The following is a 19,826-nucleotide window of genomic DNA, read 5'->3' as shown; positions in this document are numbered from 1 at the left end:
AGCATAATAACAGTTATCAGTACGTACTATAATACAAATATACTTTATAAATACAACTATATGAGGAAATATGATGGTTAAAAAAACATCCATGATTTGAACATTTAAATTACTATATTAATCTGTACTCCAGAGAAGAAAAATCAGTCATGTTGCTCCTCAATCCAATGTTAAAAACATGTTTAGTTATGACATCCAAAGTCTACCAGCCAAATTAGATTTATACCAGCTCAACATTTGTCTCATAAAGAAGTTGTGTGTTTATCAAAACCGTTATTCCCTTAATTTTAAACTTTTCTCTGAACCTTTAGATGAACACACTCCTTAAGCATCAACTTTTCATCAAAGCCCTGAGGTTTATTTCTAGTCATTTTTTAATGTCTTAACATTTTTTTAAGAAATTGACTTTGTTCAAATCACAAATGTTTTTTTTTCAATCATAGAAGAGTAAAGATTAAAACTAGTTAAGAACAGTAAAATAATTATTTTAAAGTTTTTTTTAATGTCATGCATATAAAAACATGCTTAATATGTGCAACATTTTTGCATAAATGTGTGTAATGTTACCGATCAGTGTTGTTGTGAGTCACAATGAAATGGAGCACCAAATGAGAGTGGGTTTGTGTTGCTGGGGTCAGTGTGAGTAAATGCTAGAAGTTCCCAGCACACCTGAATGCAGCAATAGCGAGTTCTTAATGCGTGCATAAGTGCGGAAATTCCACGCAGCCCCTGAACGCACCTCGTGCCGCGGTGAATGTGACAATTAAACCCTTTAAGTCTGCGCAATAAAGTCCTGATTAAATGTTTTGAATCAACTCCAAAATGGATGTTTGTGGTGACCAACAGTGGAGGAGAAGCAGACTCCATCATGTTGTGTTTGAGCCTCAGAGATGAAGAACAGAGACTCACCTGTCAAAGTCAAAGAGCTTTTCTGACCGCCAAATAAAGTTTTCCCCACGTTTGGCAGTTGTTAATTTAGAGCTTTTCCTGTATTAACACATGGGTTATAGAATGTCATGTTATGACTGACTTAAAAATAAAACATTCTACAAAGTAGACCCCGCCCTCCTTCCTCATCCGTCCTCTTCGTTTAGGAGAGACCCGCAGCTGAACTGTCCCTCCGCCCCTCCCCCTCTCTAAACACCTGTCCGTCTCCTGCTCAGCGGACAGGGGCGCCTGCACCAGCAGAGGGCGCTAATTCGCTGATTTCAGGCCATTCAAAACATAACAGATTACGCAGATTATTTTTTCCTCCCAGCGCTGAGATGCCGCCCCCTTTGAATCGGCGCCCCGAGCAGCTGCCCGTATTGCCCGTGCCTAAAACCGCTACTGTGAAGAAATGACGGCAAATGTTCAACCCAAACCAGTGTGGTGTGAGAGAAACGCCCTTTTTCACTGGACACAGACCAGCAAACATCCACTCTCATCTCAACTTTTACTTTCAGACTAAAAGGAAGCCCCACATTACATCTCCTTAAATTGGTTGTGATTGTCTGATCACAGTCACATATTTTCTCTGAGTCTCCAGCGGCAGGCTGCAAAATTAAACTCTAAAATGAGCCTTGAAAACAACAACTTTACAACCAAACATGGTGAGGCTCTGAGAAACCAAAAACAAGCACAAATGAGCAAAAATTAAAAAAAAAAAAAGGAAAAGGAAAGCCCTTTTCTGCTAATTCATTCTAGTGAAGATCAATTGATTAGGACCACAGCATGATGGAAGTAGAAATAAAAAATAAATATTTTTACAAACTAATATCTTATGTTGAAAATTCACATTGAAATGCTTTGAAATACCTGTTCATTAAAGAGAATATTACAGATGGAGAAGAGTACAGTTGTATGCATTAAAAAAACATTTGTGACTGCCTGCAGCTGTGAAAAAAATGTGACAAATTGCCTGAATTGATGTCACTTAAGACAGTCACTGAAGTGAAGACTGAAAATAAATAGAGTTGGAAAGAAATCAACACAGGAGCCCATCAGCTTTTGTTTACTGATGTAGCCACTGGGAACAGAGAGTCATGTCTGAAGGATTCTGTTATACAGCACACACTTGGATGACTGGTTGTTGCATCTAGGGCTTGGTTATATTAAAACAAAAAAAAGTAGGCTGATCGACGTCAAATCAGTCTTTAGCTCAAAATGAATACTGATTTTTCAAATGTATGAATAGATTTTTCTTCCAATTAGTTTTTTTTACTTTTTTCCAGGAAAAAATTTGCTTTTCAGTTAGATTTGAAAGTAAGAATTCGTATTTAATTAAGGCTTACCTTTTTTCATCTGTAATGGTGGGTAAAGTTTACTTCATAATCAAATGAAAAATTATCTAATGAAATCAAATTGTAAATCAAATTTAACAGTGTAATTGAAAATTGAAATAGAATTGAGTCAGTATATTGTCACTGCTACCCAACAAAGAATATGGGGCTACTATAAATAAATATTCTAAATACGGAGGATCAATCCCAGTCTAGATCAGTTTATTTGTTCTCCGGATTCTCCACCTGCTGCAGATTCCCTGGATCGGATGTGTTCCTTTAACCAGAACCTGGAGTCAACCGATTCAGATGGAAGGGCAGGAATAGGTGGAATCAAATACATTTGGATGGAAGATCTCCAGAACCAGGAAGCCTTGTTTAACCCTTCCGCTCCCTTTGGGGTCCAGTTGACTCCAACCACATATTGATATGTGATTCCTTCCATGACAAAGGTGGACAGGATTTTATGTCTGCCATGGACATTAGTGAAACTCAAAAATCAAAGATAAAAAAAAGTTCAGCGCACTGTCTTGGGGGGTCCAGATGACCCCACTTTTAATGTAAACAAACTAAGGAGAGCGGAAGGGCTAGAGGAAGTCTGGTGTTGGCTGATGGTGGGTGTCCAATAGACGGTCTCTAAATGGGCGCACGATGAAAAAATCCTCACTTTTTGGCTGGTCTGCTTTTCACACTGCATATTAGAGCAGACTAAACCTCTTTTTTTGTAACATAAAATTGTTTTGCTCACCTTCACTCTTTGGTCCCTCTCCAGTCATCTTTTTAGATTTTAAAAGCATTACCAGTGTTTTTTTTTATTATGATGATTCTGTTTTAGCCTTAATAAAAAAAAAGATGTTTTCTAGGACATAGTTTCTGCAGAGCAACAGCAGCTCATTATAAATTCACCTCTAAGTTATGGGCAGACCTGTTGGTGTGGAGTAAGTCATTCCTCATTTTCCATCATCCCTTTGGTTAATCCCTATCCCGTTAGCTTACAGCCCCTCACAACCCCAACTTAACATTACCGGTGGAACAAAAATGGCGAGAAATATTGGAGCTTAGAGGCAGATTCCAGCTCAGACAAGGAAAATGAAGACATACATGGATAGAATTGTCTGAAATTGGATGCATCAGAATGGAGCAGAGCAGGGAGAGCTTGTGGCTTCTATGTTACGGCCACAAGCTCTTTCAAATGGCATTTCTCCCGATTCAAAATTATTTGACTAAAGGAAAATATAATTTTAAGCTTAATTTTCTCAACACACGTCATCCATCATGAGAAAATGCTACAAGAACATGTTAACACAATTTTCATTGAAGTGGGTCTTTGCCAGTTCCTCTGCCTGCATGCTGTGACTGAACTGCACCAGTGAGACCTACAATGTTGGACATTACAGAGTAAAATGGTAAGAAAATATTCAAACTATGTGAGAAACCAAACCCAGGTGTGGATGAGACATCTCTGGACTCTGATCCACACCCAAGCAACCCTAATCTATATATTTACTGGTCTCCATGACTTTAAAGAGAAGACTCAGAGCAAAGAGCCATGCAATCTTGGCGTCACGCTTTATCTTGTTTTTTTCTGTGCAGCTAAAGTTTTTTTGGAAATTGCTGTGACATGTCATGCTTAAACAGACTGGGGTATCCAGAGTTTATGTTGTTTGAAGGCAGCTTCATAGAGAAGAAGATCAAGGAACTTGACAAGCTGGTGGAGAAAAAACAGTTTGATGCTCCGCAGGAAGCTGGACTGCAGAGGAACACACAGCATCAACTATGGTGTTTTCTGAACCCATGAACAGCAACCGGTTCTTGTCACTGCGGAGCAGAACAGTTTAGGAGAACCTTCATTCTTGCTGCAATAATGAAGATAAGTAGTATTTGGTGGTTTCTACAATGTACCATCATAATCTGAGTCTTTTACTTTACTACTGGGTTAATAAAAACAATGAATCGATTTGAATCAATTTAAGCTCAACAGATCAATAATCGATTTATAAAAAATATAAATCGATTTAGCACATAAAGCTTAAGTCCGCCATCTTGATGCCAATGTCTAATGGGATTTCAAAAGGACTGCTAATGCTAACACTCGGTCGACCGAAACATACTTTGCTGAGTAAATTATCATCTTTATAAAAATCATAGGCATGAATTTTCCAAACTGTTTTAAGAAAATATTTTTTAAAGTAACCATTTGTGGTCTAAATCATTGTTTTACCTCATACTGTCTTGTTCTTCTGGAATAAGGTGTAGTAAATAATTAATGCATTTCTGAACAAATATGTATAAATGTGTAAACTGTGTAAGCTCAAAACTGAATTGAAGAATCAAAAGAATAAAAAAAAATCAGAATTAATTCGATTCAGGCTCTTGTGAATCGAATTGGAAATTATCATCGATACCCTTTTCCCACTCCATGTGAGGTCTGCTTAACCCCAAAGCCTGGTAACTCCAACTTCATTAAAAGAAAAAAACTTTGGCTCCATAAGTTAATCTGCTCCAACTTCTCCAACTCCTCAAGCTCATAAAGTGAGCTCATCTGCAGCTCACTTCTCAGCTCTGCTGGAGGCTAACAGCTCCAGGCTTCATTAGCCGCTACCTGCAGAAGTACTTGCAATCAGGTTAAATAATGGGTGATATAAGTGTCAGACTCTGACAAGAAAGATTCATGTCAGGAATAAAACTGGGAATATTTCTTCTGACATGGCAAACTCATGTCTCAAACTAGGATATGAGGTTGATTAAAAACCAGAAACAGAAGACCGATGGACCGCAGAACCGTCCGTTTGTTTAGGGTGTTAGAGTCTTCTTTGACAGACTGCAACCTCTTGTGTCCTTCCAAACTTCTCCAATCATGCCTAAGAAAAAAAAGTGATGAGTGCACAGTACTGTGGACAGTCTGCCCGCCTGGCTGCCCTCTCTTTGATATTCTCGCAGCTGCGCCCCCCCTTCACTGTGAATGAGAGCCCGTTTACAAATGACCTTCAACCACACCCAGTGAGAACGGAAGAAAAAGGACGTACAGTATGGAGAATGGGATAAACACAAGGATATATGTCACAGAAAGAAGAGGGGGTGGAAAGCTCTCTTACACACACACACACACACAAAGGGGGGGATAAAAGCCGAAGTGAGGAAAATGGAAAATCTCTTCTCTCTTGGAAGCCAGCGGAGCGCAGAGCTGAATCTGACAAGAAAGATGACTCTCCGTCCTTTTTCTCAGCAGCCTGATTAAACCTCTCACTCTACAATGGACCACTGAGAACAGAAACAACTGGAGGCAGGGACCTGAACCTTTGATAAACATGCACGACCGTGACTTTAGGGCTAGAAAAATTGGAAAAACTTCATCCATGAATGACAAAGGGGCTAAAAAAATCTTAATTTTGAACAAAAAAAGAGAACGTTCTCCATCTGGAACTCTTTCAACTAAATTAATTTCCCCCAAAAAGTAGTCAGTGCACTAATCCTGCTAAATTTAGATGATCTACAACAGAGGAATCATTTTCTGGTGCGACTAAGGAGGTGAGTATAGAAGCTGGACTAATTGTAAGTTGTAACATCTGCCTTCTGAGCTGCCAATGTGACTACAGGCATCTTCTACAGAAGGAAAATGAGGTCCTGCTCGCTTCTGAACAATGCAAATGAAGATTCTCCAAGTGGTAATATCATTATTACCACGATTAAAGAATCGGATGCTGTAAAATATTCAGAGCATCTCCTTCCAGCTAAACTTCCAGCGCTGATGGAGGAGAGGAGGAGAAACTGATGAGGGTGGGAGGTCTGCGCTTGAGCACGTAGCCTGCTTACAAATTAACACCAAACTCGGACAGCGTGAGAGAGTTTGTGCAGCTCCGCTCCGGCTCTCCTCGCCTCCTCGGAGGAATCTGCGGATCTCCACTCCAGCGGTGCGCCACGCCGCTCCAGACCCGACTGCGCGCCCGCCGCGCACCCCCCGCCCCGCCGTGCCAAGAGATTAACCGACAACAGCAGACCGCGACACTGCAGCAGGCGACGGATCTGCGAAAGAGCCGAGGCTCGGGACGGATGTGGCGCGCCACGCCTGATCCGCGCGGGAGGACGCATGCACAGGAGCGCGCCTGTTTCTGCTTCTCCACTTTCTTTTCCGCTCAAAAAGCACGGAGCGGAGGATGCTTTCGCCTCTCGACGAGCCTTCTCCCGGACACTGACTCTTTCATCATCGAGTCCGCCTCCTTAAAGGACACTTTATTGATCACCGACAGCGGATCCGACTGAGGATTACTTTACTGTAAATCAAGATCGAGCCCAAGTGTGAGACGAATGGTTTGGGTAACTAAAGCTTCACTTTATTACCAACCATCCCTGGCTACTATCACCCCCCTCCCTCCCCCCAATGCTGTTAACAGGAATGGGATGCGTTACAGAGAGACAGTTTTTTATGTTTTATTAGGAAAAACATCAAGATCCCCAATAGCAACATGCATGCTGTGCAGATAATGACAAAATAAATGAACGTGGAGATAACTTTGTAGAACAGATTGCAACTGTGAGCCCTGCAGGCAACTCTTTGGGTCTGATTAATCAACAGATGTTTTCATGGAGCGAGTTTGTGAGGGGAAGATCCTCATCAAGTCCATTAGTAAGAACATAACGGCTGTTATGTTGCACGGGTGTCCTTGACATCCACCCCGCCGCTGCAAAGATTTCCTCTTTGATAGGATTTCCAGCTCTTTTTCAGGTGCTCATGAAGATAAATGACAGGTGCAGACGCATTCATCGGGGCTCAACGTGGCTTTCTGTCAACTGGGGAAGCCTGAGCTCTGCTTTATCTCTGTCAGCTGGACCAAATTAAAGTGCTTTTTGGATGATTACCTAGACATTAGTGTAAAATGTGTGCAGCAACAAGGGGAGGGGGGGATTATTTTCAGCGATAAATAGAATTTGCACAAATCTTTTTACCTGCGTGCAATTACTCATGCTTTTGCCGGAATGGGTTGCATCACCTTGTCAACAACCGTGTCGCTTCCCAGACAGCGGAATGATGAATTTGGTCATTAATGATGAGCTGAGTGGACACGTGGGCTGTCACCTTCAGCTGTCACTCATTACGGAATAAATTACACTGCGCTGACAGGGAGTCAAACAACGCAAACAAAAGGGTGGCGGGCAGATTTCTTGGGTGAAATTCAAAGTGCAGGTGGAATAAAAGAGGTAAGACCCCGGGAGAGACAGCTGCAACAGCGGATGTGAACTTCCTCACACACCTTCCCCCTCCTCCTCCTCCTGCCGGCTCAGGGTGCTTCCTGATAAATGGAAGGCAAATTTAAATTCCAATATCCTTTCAATCTGAAGCTCACTGGAATTCATTCACGTTTGAGGGAATGATAATGGAGCTGCTGTGCATGGCGAGACAAAAGCTTCAGAGACAATGAACGCTGGTATGATCCACGCTTGTCCTCCCACCATACCTCCAAGCTGGATTAATCAGTTCAGATCGTTCCATATCTCTTTGATTTGCCGCTTTCAGAGTAAGCCTTTAATACTCACAGATGAAGCTTTTCATTCCTGGATGATTCATGAAACTCACATCTCAATATTAGTGGATGGAAGACTCTTTGTGCATTAGCATCCTATCTTCTCCCCCACACCCCCTCTAGCTTTTCATTAACTATTACCATCTTACAGCAACACTTTATTAGCCTTGTAGACAGCCCAAAAGGCCTATTAATCTTTTACTTACAGTTCTGTTCCTCCACCACCCATGCACACTGCCTCACCACCAGTGAAGTCTCTATGGCTTCTTCAATGATTCAAGCAGCACAGAGGAGGTGGCACAGCTCCTGACAATCTCACAGCTGGGGAAGCGATGCCCCTTCCAGGGCTGAGATGTATCGATACGCATTTTGTTACTGGCAAAGCTTTCTGTGAGGCCACAATCATGCTCACGCTCAATCACACTCAACTGTTGCAGTTGGGGCACATCTGAGCTGTAACGATTTTATATTACAACCACATCGACCTGGGGAGCGCACGACACCCAGAGAGTCAGCTAAATACGATAAATAGACGGCAGTTCGATTGTGCCGTGTAGTCGATGATCGTTTCTCACGCTGTGATCAATGCTCATATATAAGCTGGCTGATAAACAGTAAGGGCTGTAACAAAATAACATTCAGCCACATTGGCATTACTTGCATGCAATCACCAGTGTGTGTATACAAAAATACGAGTCAAGCGCATCTCAAAACAAATAGCAAGTTATCAATATTCATCTTAAATGAGGTGAGGACTCGGGATGATTAAAAGCTGCAGCACAGTGGGAGAATAAACACGGAGGACTGTTGAGGCAAAGAGAAAGGCTTTGACAGGGCACCTAGCTGTGCCTGAATGCAATTAATTAATAATGAATGGGCTTCATAAAGAAGAAAGAGGCAAAGCTAGAAGAAGTTATAGCAGAGAATGTGAAGAGAATATGGGACTAAACTGAAGCAATGTTGAACTTTTATGTAAAACACATACCATCGAGTTCAAAGAGCTGCACGGGAGAGAGAAAAAGGGAAATTAACAGGCTTCTCAGCTTGAGTGGTCAGGGTATGTACTGTAGCTGTGGCCAAAGATGAAGGGCGCTCACTGCTCACTCTGCAGCTAATGTCTTTAACCATAGCAACAAGCATCGAGCTGCTCTACAGTTGGTTTGGAAATGGACTTGGAAAAACAAGTCTGTTTCATGCTGCATGTGTCAGTTTAACCAGGAGCAGATGGTGCAGGGATGTTGGAAAATCGTTGCTGTGTAGATATCTCATGAATCTGTGTGACTGTTCACAGGCATGGTGCCCACGCCCCAGGTGTGCGTCTCAACCCTGGTCACGGTGAGCACGATGGCAGTGGTGGACCTGTACCTGCTGGAGCAGAGCATGCTGGGAGCTCGTGGTGTGTCGGGACCCAGCGTGTGGCAGTATGTGGCGGTGTTGACAGGAGACGTGGGTTTCCTGCTCGCTCTGCGCTTCGTCTCAGCTGGCATGGTTTCGGAGGCGCGGTCGCCACGCCGGGGGTTTGCCAACGCCCTTTGGTTCCTCTTTTTGTCCCTCCTCCAGCTGAAGCTCTTCTTTGTTTGCCATAACTACCGACAGGAGCGCCGCCCGCCCGACCCACTGGCCAGGAAAACCCTAACCCTCCTGCTGTCCATCTGCTTGCCCTCCCTGTTTCTCATCTTGACAGGAGCTGACCACATGACCCCGCAGCGCAGGAAACAGGAGGTGCGGGGTCGGCTCTTGTGGGTAGTAGTTGACTTGCTGGATGTGTTGGACCTGCAGGCTGGACTGTGGGAAGCGCAGGGAGCATCTGCGGCGGGGGCTGGAGCGGTCGTCGAGCTCAAGCTGCCCATCTGGGCGGAGGGCCTGGTCTTCTTTTACTGCTACGCCCTCTTGCTGCTGCTACCATGTGTGGCCCTTACAGAGCTGGGGACAACTGGCCTGCCAGGACAGAGGGGACCCCGTAGGGAGGCTTTGTACCCCTGGCTCAGCTTAGTCACAATCAACATCTTCACCTTAGTCCTGAGGAGCATAGGCATGCTGTGGTACAGAGACCCCCGCGTGTCGACTGTGTTTCTAGGAAAAAACCTGCTGGCTCTGGCTGTGAAGCTGAGCTCAGCCTGGGAGAGACACAAGCAGGAGCACAGTGCTGCAGGAGCTGGAACTGTGGCTGGAGCAGAACCAGGAGGCTCTGCAGTGCCAAGCCAGAATTCAGAGCAGGAAGAGGCCCGGCCTCAGGGCAAAGCTCCTCCCTCTCATTATCACACACTGTCTCGCTCCCAAAGCCACACGCTCTCCCACGTCAGCCTGGAACCCACAGCATCGCCCTTAGGATCCTCTTTCATCTCCCATGAACTGTAGAGAATCAGTCTGCAGATGTACGCATACGGAAATGTGCACACAAGAACTGAAACACACGGACTACCGAAGCCAGCATCACATCCCAACAGAAAACTTGTATCAAATTCCACAGAACGGGATAACATAAAGCTGTGGAAATGAATTTGGCAAGCTGGGCATTTTGTTGTGCTGAGAATATGTACAAATGCTGTGATTTATTTAGGGGGGGGCGATTTGAAAAGGAAGCACTGTGAGCACAACTGTCAGATTAAAGAACAGTCTAAAAACAGTTGAGGTCTAACAGTGTTCACTGTTGTACATCTGAGACTTTGTGGTGAGATATCTTTTTTTCCTAAGAACAAGTGTTTTTGTTAGATTTGTTTGCAGATATGCAGTGATGTGTGTGTGCGGTAGTGAGAGAGAGGGGGGGTCCTTTTATATGGCTCAAAGAACAGCTCTGCCAATTATGAACCTTTCAGGGTTTTTTTATAACTATTCGTATTCTGTTTTGTGTCCTTATCATTGTAGATTGTAGAGCTGCTTTCGTATAAAGATATTTTCAAACTCATTTTACAGAAGTTTGTCTCAGTATGTTCAGTTTTTACAACTCAAATCCAAATGGTATATTGAAACAATTGTATAATGGTACAGGTTGATTTGATTAATAACTTGTCTCAACAGATCCATCTGGTTGGATCGTAGGAAAATAAATCGATTTGTGGATTAATCGTTGCACCCCTACTGAACAAGCATGTGAACTGTGATTTTCTTCTATGACAATACAACCGATGCATTAAGTTTTGAACATCAAAAAGTCTCTCTGATTATCTAAAGTAGAGAGGCTTTTATCTATAGAGTGTCCTTTAGAGAACTCACCAGTCCCTGCAACCCCCAGAGAAAGCCTCAGAACTGCTTGGTCCAAATGGGCCACTGAAAATGCCACTAGACTGACTGCGACCTTTCGGTGGGCATTTTCTGTCGCTGCACAGGAGTATGTTCACTGGAGGAAGTTAAAGACCTCTTGATTGATGATTATTTTTTTCTTTATTATCACAGAGACAAGATTCAACCACCGTTTATCAGCACGACTCACACTTAACATTGTGCCTAACAGGTTGAATTGTCACTCAGTGCTCCTTTAAATCAAGTTAATTTGACCCTAAAGCCACTAGCATTTTTATCTTAGACTTTCTACACATTTGAGGGAGTAAAACTTTAATTTTCACCTCTCAATTATATGATACTGTAGACAGTATCTAGGGGTATTTATTATACAATCATGCCAAGATAATATTCTCTACTACTCTTGCCCCTAAAGAATTTTACATCAGATCAAAGTTTTGCAACAAAGTCCAGATTTAGAAGTCACAAAATAGACTTAACTGTGTTTCTGTCATTTTCTTTACAGTCGTTTCATTTTCTCGTGTTGCCACTTTTAGTCGCAGCTGGCCGGTTCGGCCAAAAATAATCTTCACGCAGAGAAATAGCAGAAATAAAATAGTTCCATTCATTGAAGTGAACTTAAAATCCACAGCTATTTTTTAGATTTCAACAAGAGCCTAATCAGAGCATGAGAGAAACACTGGGGGAGATTGTGTTTGGGCACTGAAGCTGGCCTAAAAGAGAGTTCACATTCCTCTCCCCTCTGATTCATCAAAAACACCTAAAAATAAATAACGAATAGGAAAAAAATAAACTCATTGTAGATGCTCAACTCTTGTGAAGTACTTTTTTTTTAAACAAACAGCAGTTTTCCTATTTGTGCCCCTCTGGCTAAAACAGTTACATGCTCCAGCTGAATGATGCGCAAACAACATCATTAGGGTTGTTTGGTTTCAAATGCCAAACTATAAATCCAGCTTACAGTACATGACATTTGACGGAATAATAGGTTATTTTTAAGTAATTACCTCGTCCCTCTTGTGTAAATACGACACGATTTTGTCTTTTTATAATTTTTTTTAAGCAATGTAGACAGTCAAGATATTTACAAGTGTTTCTATGTCACTCTGATAATCTTTCATCTATTTTGAAGGTGTTCCAAGTGATATTTTAACTAAGATTATGCTTTTTCAAGCCAAACTCAAGTAGCCTGTGTCATTTTCTTGAACATTTCTGCAGAGCGGAGATCATTCATTTTGAAATTTGCCTCTGAGTTTGGGGCGGGACTGTTGGCGAGGAGTAAGCCTTCCCGTTGTTGAGAGCTCACCGTTTACATGTTTTCCCGGTAGCTTACAGCTAACATTAGCAGTGCAACAAAAACAACGAGAAATATTGGAGCTATCCAGCTATATAAAGTAGTTTTGAGCCAGATGGCAGCTCAGACGAGCACAACAAAGACGTGCATGGATCTATTTGTCTGTAAGTGGATGCATTAGATTAGAACACAGTGAGGCAGACAGCTTGTTGGCTGCCAGTGCATTTTCTACACCACAAATATGCTTATTTTAAAGTGACGCAATTCTTTCTGCTCCTGAATTACAATGATTTGTATAAATAAATACTCAAAAATGATATTTTAAGTACAATATTTTTTTTTAGTTTTCCTCCATCATGAAAAAATGCCACAAGAACATGTTAAAACACAATTTTTAATGGAGTTGGTCCTTGATTTAAAATAGCTGACTTTGCAGTATATCTCTTTTTAAGCACCTGACAGTAAAAATAAACAAACTTAATAAAATTCTTGTTAAATCTAAAAATAGGTGAGGAAACTGCTCATTTTACTCATCAGTGAGGTGACTTATGCCTACACCCATGCAAATATTTCTATTTAATTATACCTAAATTACTTGGGATGCTTTAGCACGGGAACAGTTTAAACTGAGAAGATCAAGTTGGATATCCGTACCTCATCTGATCCATTGGAGGGACTATTTTATGAAACAATCAATGAACAAAAAAATCAAATAAATATATAAAACAAAACCACAAAGAAAATCAGATGAATTTGTCCTTCAACAATCAAACAGTATATCAATAAGAGCTTTCGCCTGATTACAACACAGGGGCACTTTCCAATCTATTAACGATTTTGCTCTGTGAGGTGTTTACAATTTTTTTTTATCATTATTTACTCTAGATTTGGATTCTACATTTTTTGGTTCTGCTGGATATAGTCTGCTTACAGCTGTTTTTTAAAAAATATTATTTTAAGAGTTGTGTAATTTATGGTCTACCTTCACCTGTTTTCAGTGTTGGTTGCTAATCTAAAAATAGCAAAATGCTAATAAATTGTGTTCACTATAAAATACAGTTTGCCTGAGCATATTGCTGCAGAACTAAAAGGTTCTTCTGTTCTGTAAGACTCGGTACTGCACTGTCACTACACTGTTTACAGAAACTACAGTGTAAGTAGTAGGTTGTGGTTTTATTAAAACATTTTTGTTTGTTTTTTTTTCATTATATGCCCAAAACTATTTCCTACTACAGTTAAGTTTTAATTAAAAATGTAACTATAAACCAAGCCTGTCATGTGCACACTTATCATTCATTAAGGAAAGTCAAAGCCACATGTAAAGTTAATGTTCAAAGTGCCTCGATCAAGGCGGGCCCATCACTGTATGAAACCTGGACAGGAGCCATGTTTACACAGAGAAGCTACACAGCTGTTGACAGCTACACCTCCAGGACCAAGTGCAAAGTAATAAAATGTTTCATACTCGCCTGGTGTTCACAGCTCCTTTTACTGTTGTGTAGCTGTGTTATGAAACCACACACAGTTAAAAAAAAACAAACACAGTATGAGACAGATACAATTATATGAAGCTAACAACCCTTTAAGACAAATAACTCAATCTCATAAGTCTTTGCAGCACAAAAGTCAATCAACTGTCTTCCTGAAGTCAAATCCTGAAGTGACATAATTTTGTTTTTCTCATGCCGAGTTGAAGTGGATGAAAGCCTTCCCACAAGGCAAGAGAAGCCTGTTCATTGACTAAAGATGCAGCACACTGACAAAAGCCTGTCATTTATCACAATTATGCCAGCAGCACCATCAGCCCGGATCATCTGCGTGTAATTCCTGAGAGCGTTGGAATGTTTTCTGCCTTTTTAATATAGAAAGAGAGGTTCCAATACCACGCGTTTGCATATTTCAGGAGCTACATTAAAAGTGTCGGATATTTTTTTACAGGCTCCAGACGAATGTACAACCTCCACCATAATTTAGGCCTCTGTGGGAAATTTCTCTTCAGTTCGCAGATATCTGTAGGAAGAATCCACAAAGGGATAACCAGAATAGTAAACAGCATCTGAATCACACCTTTCCTGTTTCCTTTCATCTGCCTCCCCTTTGTTCACCCTACATTACAAACACATGCAACCCAGATGCAGTCCCTGTTGGCCAACTCCTCATATTCTTATTATACTAAATGCATGACTGCAAAGGCAGCCACAATTACAAATGAGTAGCTTTCAGAATTTGTCACACCTGTTAAGCTGCAGATGCATTTCTTAGCATTTCCCCTCAGCTCCCACCAACTCTCATAACACTCCCGAAGAAAAGTGCAAGAGCTAGTTTGCCTTGTTATTTTTTTTTCTCCCTGTCCTCAAGACTTTCCTTCCAATGTGATTTTCACTCAACCTCATGGAATTTTACATTAGAAAACAAAATTCATACTAACTAGTTTCTCACATTTTAGATAGTAGGAAATACTAAAAGTACTATGACCCGTTCCTAAAATGTGGATACCCCTCAGGCATTCAATTTCAGTATAGCTCCTTTACGGATCTTCATTGCTCCTGGTGATCAAACTAAACATAAAAAAAGATCAAAACTGAGCAATGCAAATATAATCGAACCAAAAGTTTCAGAGGTTTCTTTAAGATAAATTAAAAATAATTTAAAAGACCCACTATACTGAAAATTATGTTTAGAATGATTTCACAATTGCTCAAAAGATGATCTGAGTGAGACTTTAAAAATAGATATGAAAGAGATATATGTGGCTTAAATTCCATCGTTAGTCCTTAGATCAGATCGACTAACCCTATAATAATAGGTAAAAAAAAAAAAAGGCTAAGAAACTTTGATAGTCAAAGTGCTATGATGGCAGTGTGAGCACACACATAACTTTTTTTCCAAAATAAAAGAGTACTTGACAATATTTCACAGATTTTTTTTTTGAAAAACGAGGCTATCCTAAACAATCATCCCCCACCAACCGGTTAAAGCCTAGTTCAAAACAAAAGTAACTGGAGCAAAGTGCAGTTCAGCAGAGGTTTGTGACACAAGCAACTCAATCTACACGCATTTTCAAGTAAACTACACACCTTCACAACCTGATTCCAAAAAATGGAAATCTTGTAAAAAATGTCAGCTCTTTTAAAGTGCAGATTTTAAAACAAATGTCATTTTAGTCTGAAAACTTTGCACAATCATATATTTCTTGATCAACAATTGGCCAAAACACTCTTAAGCACAGTTTTAAAATGGTCATATCATATCAGAAGTCCATCAGTTCCAGTTATCCGTAATTCAAGACCTTGCAATGATGTGATCTAATTCAGAATATATTAAGGCGCTTCCAGCAGTTGAGTTAGATTTGGTTCCACACCTTTGGTGTTGTTAAATATTGATGAGTTTAAATGTGTTTTCCACTCAGCCGACATGTACCTATAGATGTTTTGTATACCTTGTGTCTTGAGAAAAGGAATTCCCCAATAGAAGTCGCACTTCTGTTTTTTACAAAATTTTTTTGTCTACTATTTTTTTCATTTTCTTCTAAATTTCACCCCTTTATTTAAATTTACCCAGCAGCAGACAGACAGCTCACCTCTCTGCAGCCTCACTGTCGAGTCTGATCAGTCAGAGGCCAAGAAACTGTGAAGTAGAGGATGGCTAAGATTAAAGGGCCAGGGCCACTGCCTGAAGCTATGCAACTGCCGACTGCCATTTATTCAATGTCTGGCCCACAAACGTTGGCTTAAAGAAAACAAAACAAAACACAAACACGCTAAAATGACTTGACAACAATAAAAATCCAAAAACTTCCGACACAGACGCCTTTAGACAAGCATGGGTTCATTTTCCTTCACTGATTGCTTGCTTACAGCTCATCTCATTTAATTGGCCATGATGCTACATGAATGTACATGAGTTTGAAAGAGCCCGTCCATTCAGGGAGACCACATTTCATGTCTAAATCACTCATCTTAGCCAACACCATCAGCACCACTAGATAAAACTTCAAAGTAAAACTCCCTCAGAAAGAGATGATGCAAAAGAATCTAATATGCAACGCAGCAGAGGAGACAATATGCATACTAATACATGTCTTAAACCCTGGGGGTGATATTTACCTGAGGTTGAAAATTTAAATGCAAACTTTTCAGATGATAAACTGACCAACAAAACATTAACGTTTATTATTTTTTAATAAATGGTCTGTTTTCAGGGAGATTTATTGATTGCAGCACATCAAAGGTCGCTCGCTCTTCTCTTTTAGTATACATTTAAGTATAAATAAACTAAAATACAAAATAGAGAAATATAAAATTGTAGAAACACATTTTCTAACTTTATATATTTACATCTAAATTAAAATGATCTTTTTCCAATGCATAAATACATAGCTACAGTTCATAAGTGTTTAGTCACATTTTCTTTACTGGCAAAAACTGTTCTTTTTTTAAATAAAATATTAAAACCATTTTGAATTGATTTATAGCATTTTCTATTTACGAAATAAAGATTTTCACATGTTTTATTTGCCAATAAAACTGGCTGAAGACCCACTCTAATGAAAATATTGTTTTTTCATGTTTTTAACGTGCTCTTGTAGAGTTTCTTGTGACGGTGGAGGACATATATAAAGAAAATCAAGTTTAAAATTGTATTTCTGAGTACATCTTTATTCAAATACAGAATCAGTCAAAAAAATACAGTTGGAAAAGCTTGTAGCTGTGACGTAGGTGCTACAATTGGCGGGTCCCAAGCTTCCTGCTCCGTTTTATTCACTCACAGGCAAAGAGATCCATGTACGTCTTCGTTTTCATCATCTGAGCTGACATCTGGCTCAAAACTGTACGGCTGGATAGCTCCAATATTGTTTGCCATTTCTGTGGGCGGCGAAACATTAGGATGGGGTTGTGAGGGGCTGTAAGCTAGCAGAAAAGCAAAGGAATGAAGTGAGGGTTGACTTATCCCAGCCAAAAGTCTCATCCTCAACTCAGAGGCAAATCTCTGATGAACTCCTGCCGATCTCCAGATACAGTCCAGGAAAACCACACACGATTGCTTGATTTAGCCTAAAAATGGCAAAAAGATCATTAAAAGACCACTGGGAAGGCTTTTAAAATAGATCATGAGATGATTGGAGAGAGACTTTAACCCTTGTTAAAGTCACAGGTGTTGCTGGGTAACTAAACTGGGAAGTTGGAGGCTGACTCCACCCACAGCCGAAATGGGAAACTCGCGTCAGAGGGGTGGGGCTAGGGAACATGATGCTATCATTACTGGAGCTGCAGATCATGATGTGGGAAGTGACGTGGGACTTTCATAGTTTGACCCATCACAAACTTGAAATGCAATACCTCGATTAAACCTGAAGTAGACAGCACACAGATGGTTTTTAACTGTTTTCAAGATTTAAACACGTTTATTTTAATTTGTCAAAAATTTGGCAACGACCAGCAGACAGCCGCTTTAAAGCCCCATTTATAGAGGTCAACAGCCAAAACAAGTTGATTTAAGGTTTGGTACCCTTTAAAGTCTTCAGAGGGGGTAGAGGGATCATTAGGACGGGTCAAATTAAAAGTTTCATTGTGTGGCAAAATAGAAACACAGCTGTGAATAAAAAGAAAACAATGGAGTCCCTTAATAGCTGTTCAGTAAGTGAATGTGTCATTACCATAAAGAGCTTACCATAAATATATTACGAGAGCAAATAGAGTTCAGTCGGTTCACTATAAGATTTAAACTGCTCATAATCCCCAAAGAAGAATGGCACGATTATATTCTGGCAAAAGCTGAAGAAGCTCTGTAATATCATTCTTTTGAGATACAAATTTGAAATCGACCTGAACCAAGATGGTTGAGGTGATGCGGAGCTGTTCTCAGGATCAGTGGCATACAAAGTGCTGGGATGAGATGGTGTGATTGCATGGACATGCATGAATTCCAGTGAAGCTTCGCTGATGTCGGTGATGCGACAGAGGCCGCCTGATGAAATGTGACTTTTTAAAGAGATGTGAGGCTCAGCCAAAAAAGCAACAAAGCTGTTTCAGAAAAATAAGGAGGGTGATCCAAAATATTGAGAGAATGGAGCTCTTCTGCAGTAGAAACAAAGCTATTTAATCTACATTTTGACTACTTATCTTTTCCTCATAAACTATTGGGTCATAGGGAGCCAAACAAACATAAACTACAACTGCCTAAATATTCATAGAGCCAACTGCAAACAGCCCCACAAAGAATGAAACACGGGGGAAGAGAAAAGTGAATTTCTGAAGCACAAGCCGCTTTAAACTGCATTATGTGAAATGTACAGAACATTAATAAATCAAATTGTCTTCATTACACAGAAAAGTGAAAAAGCGCTCTTTCCTTCTGGGAAACTGAGTGTCTCTTTTTATGTTTTCTACCAATTAATCATTAAAGAATGGGTTGCAGATACAGATTTTCTGCAAACAATAGACTGACTCAGGTCCACTGGCAGACATTCAAAAAGCCTATAGCGGATAAACCTGGATTTTTTTTTTTACTACATGTACAATACACCGAAAAATGTATCATCATCAAAATATCTGCCTGTGTAATAGGCATATCACAAAAGACAGTATAAATTAAGATACATGTTTTACACACATGCTAATACAATCTTATGGCAGCTTGAAGTATTTAACAGATTAAATAGATCCCTTTAAGCATTTGACCAATTAGATGGACCCCTTTAATGCAAGATCCACCTATGTAGACGAGGGTCATTTGAAGTTTAATATATGATGACTTTTATTTAAATAAAACTGTTGCAGTGAGATAGAAATGATTTATTAGTTGTTTTTGTTTTTCTAATTGTTCATGTATTGTAAGTCATATCGTTATTGGAATACCAATCACTAATATTGCAAATCACGACTTTTACTCATATCATGCATCCCTAAAGACCACACACTCACTTGCCACTTTATTAGGCACACCTGCTCCAACAGCTCGTTAATGCAATTTTTTTTTTTTTCTTCAGTGAATTCCATGGCAGCTACTCAATGCATTTAGGCATGTAGACACATTTGCTGCAGTTCAAACAGAGATTGTGATTGAAGTGACTTTGAACGTGGCATGGTTGTTGGTACCAGACAGTACTGGTCTGAGTTTTTCAGAAACTGCTGATCTACTGGGATTTCCACCCACAACCATCTCTAAGGTTTACAGAGAATGGTCAGAAAAATAGGAAATAGAAGAGAAAATATCCAGTTACAGTTCTGTGGCCAAAAATGCCTTGTTGATGCCAGAGTTCAGAAGAGAATGACCAGACTGGTTCCAGCTGATAGAAAGACAACATGAACTCAAATAACCACTGGTTACAAGCGAGGCTACAATTCCCACAGATTCACCAAAACTGGACAATAGAAGATTGGAAAAACGTTGACTGGTCTGATGAGTCTCCGTTTCTACTGTTTGGATGGTAGGGTCAGAATTTGGAATCATCAACATGAAAGTATGGATCCATCCTGCCTTGTATCAATGGTTCAGGCTGGTGGTGGTGGT

General features: G+C 40.4%; 2 protein-coding genes across 2 annotated transcripts in view; one reads left to right on the top strand and one right to left on the bottom strand.

Annotated features, from left to right (window-relative positions):
• mrpl11 (mitochondrial ribosomal protein L11) overlaps positions 1-19,826 on the bottom strand; it is a 54,158-nt gene that overhangs the window by 13,311 nt on the left and 21,021 nt on the right. The window lies entirely within an intron of this gene.
• Positions 5,861-10,685, top strand: tmem265 (transmembrane protein 265). The gene is made up of 2 exons (XM_024283908.2): positions 5,861-6,575; positions 9,072-10,685. Exon 2 carries the CDS (start codon positions 9,074-9,076, stop codon positions 10,136-10,138), a length of 1,065 nt encoding a protein of 354 aa, XP_024139676.1. The 5' UTR covers positions 5,861-6,575; positions 9,072-9,073; the 3' UTR covers positions 10,139-10,685.

This window comes from Oryzias melastigma, linkage group LG10, assembly GCF_002922805.2.
Source record: "Oryzias melastigma strain HK-1 linkage group LG10, ASM292280v2, whole genome shotgun sequence".
Taxonomy (NCBI): domain Eukaryota; kingdom Metazoa; phylum Chordata; class Actinopteri; order Beloniformes; family Adrianichthyidae; genus Oryzias; species Oryzias melastigma.
The sequence above is the reverse complement of the archived record's forward strand: the minus strand, read 5'-3'. Positions and strand labels throughout refer to the sequence as shown.